At 49.3% G+C, this 856-nt stretch overlaps 1 protein-coding gene across 1 annotated transcript in view; it reads left to right on the top strand.

Moving 5' to 3' along the window:
- pnpt1 (polyribonucleotide nucleotidyltransferase 1) overlaps window positions 1-856 on the top strand; it is a 7,433-nt gene that overhangs the window by 4,185 nt on the left and 2,392 nt on the right. The window contains exons 15-18 of the mRNA XM_019859795.1: window positions 30-139; window positions 334-423; window positions 499-552; window positions 753-853. Of these exons, the coding sequence (XP_019715354.1) occupies window positions 30-139; window positions 334-423; window positions 499-552; window positions 753-853 (355 nt within the window). The remainder of the gene's footprint in view (window positions 1-29; window positions 140-333; window positions 424-498; window positions 553-752; window positions 854-856) is intronic.

The raw sequence follows: 856 nt of genomic DNA, 5'->3' as shown, positions 1-856 counted from the left end.
AATAAATTATGATTATTATTTATTTATTTTTTGCAATGCAGCGAGTCATCAATGCAGTGGTTTTCATTTCAGTTCCCGCCCTACGCCACCAACGAGATCGGCAAGATGGGCGGTCTCAACAGGAGAGAGCTCGGACACGGTTAGTTTGGATGAATACGTCTAGCTTTCCCTTTTTTGATGGTGCCGGTGCACATTCGGGCTGCTGTGAGTGGCTGGCTGTACCCCGGATTGGTCGCCGGTCAATTACAGGGCAGGCAGACAAGCGACGTTGATTCAGGATCTCATTTGCTGTAGCCACAAAATTGCATCTGGGTGGTGTGTTTGTTTTGATAGGGGCCCTGGCCGAGAAAGCGCTGCGGCCTGTCATCCCTAAAGACTTCCCTTTCACCATCAGGGTCACGGCTGAGGTGTTGGAGTCAAACGGTGAGAAGGCGATGACGGGGGGAAGGTGGGTCGAAACTGACTGACTGACTGTCTGTTTTTGTTTTTACTCGTCAGGGTCTTCATCCATGGCCTCGGCATGTGGAGGCAGCCTGGCGCTCATGGATGCAGGTACTGGACGCAGGCCTTCTTTGTTATTTTTAAGACATTAATTAAACATCTTTGAGTATTATTCGAAAAGCCCCAGAATATCTCAATCGTTATGACTGTAATCCCATGAAATAATGATGTCATGGGAAATGAAATAATCACTGCAGTAGATTGATCATTGTGTTTCTGACTGGCGTTCTAACGTTTGTTTGTTGTCTCAGGGGTTCCCATCTCGGCGGCAGTGGCCGGCGTGGCCGTGGGCCTCATCTCCAAATCCAACCCCGACAAGCCCTCCGAGATCCAAGACTACAGACTGCCCACTGAC

The sequence above is a fragment of the Hippocampus comes genome, unplaced genomic scaffold, assembly GCF_001891065.2.
Source record: "Hippocampus comes isolate QL1 unplaced genomic scaffold, H_comes_QL1_v1.1 scaffold64, whole genome shotgun sequence".
Lineage (NCBI taxonomy): Eukaryota > Metazoa > Chordata > Actinopteri > Syngnathiformes > Syngnathidae > Hippocampus > Hippocampus comes.
The sequence above is the reverse complement of the archived record's forward strand: the minus strand, read 5'-3'. Positions and strand labels throughout refer to the sequence as shown.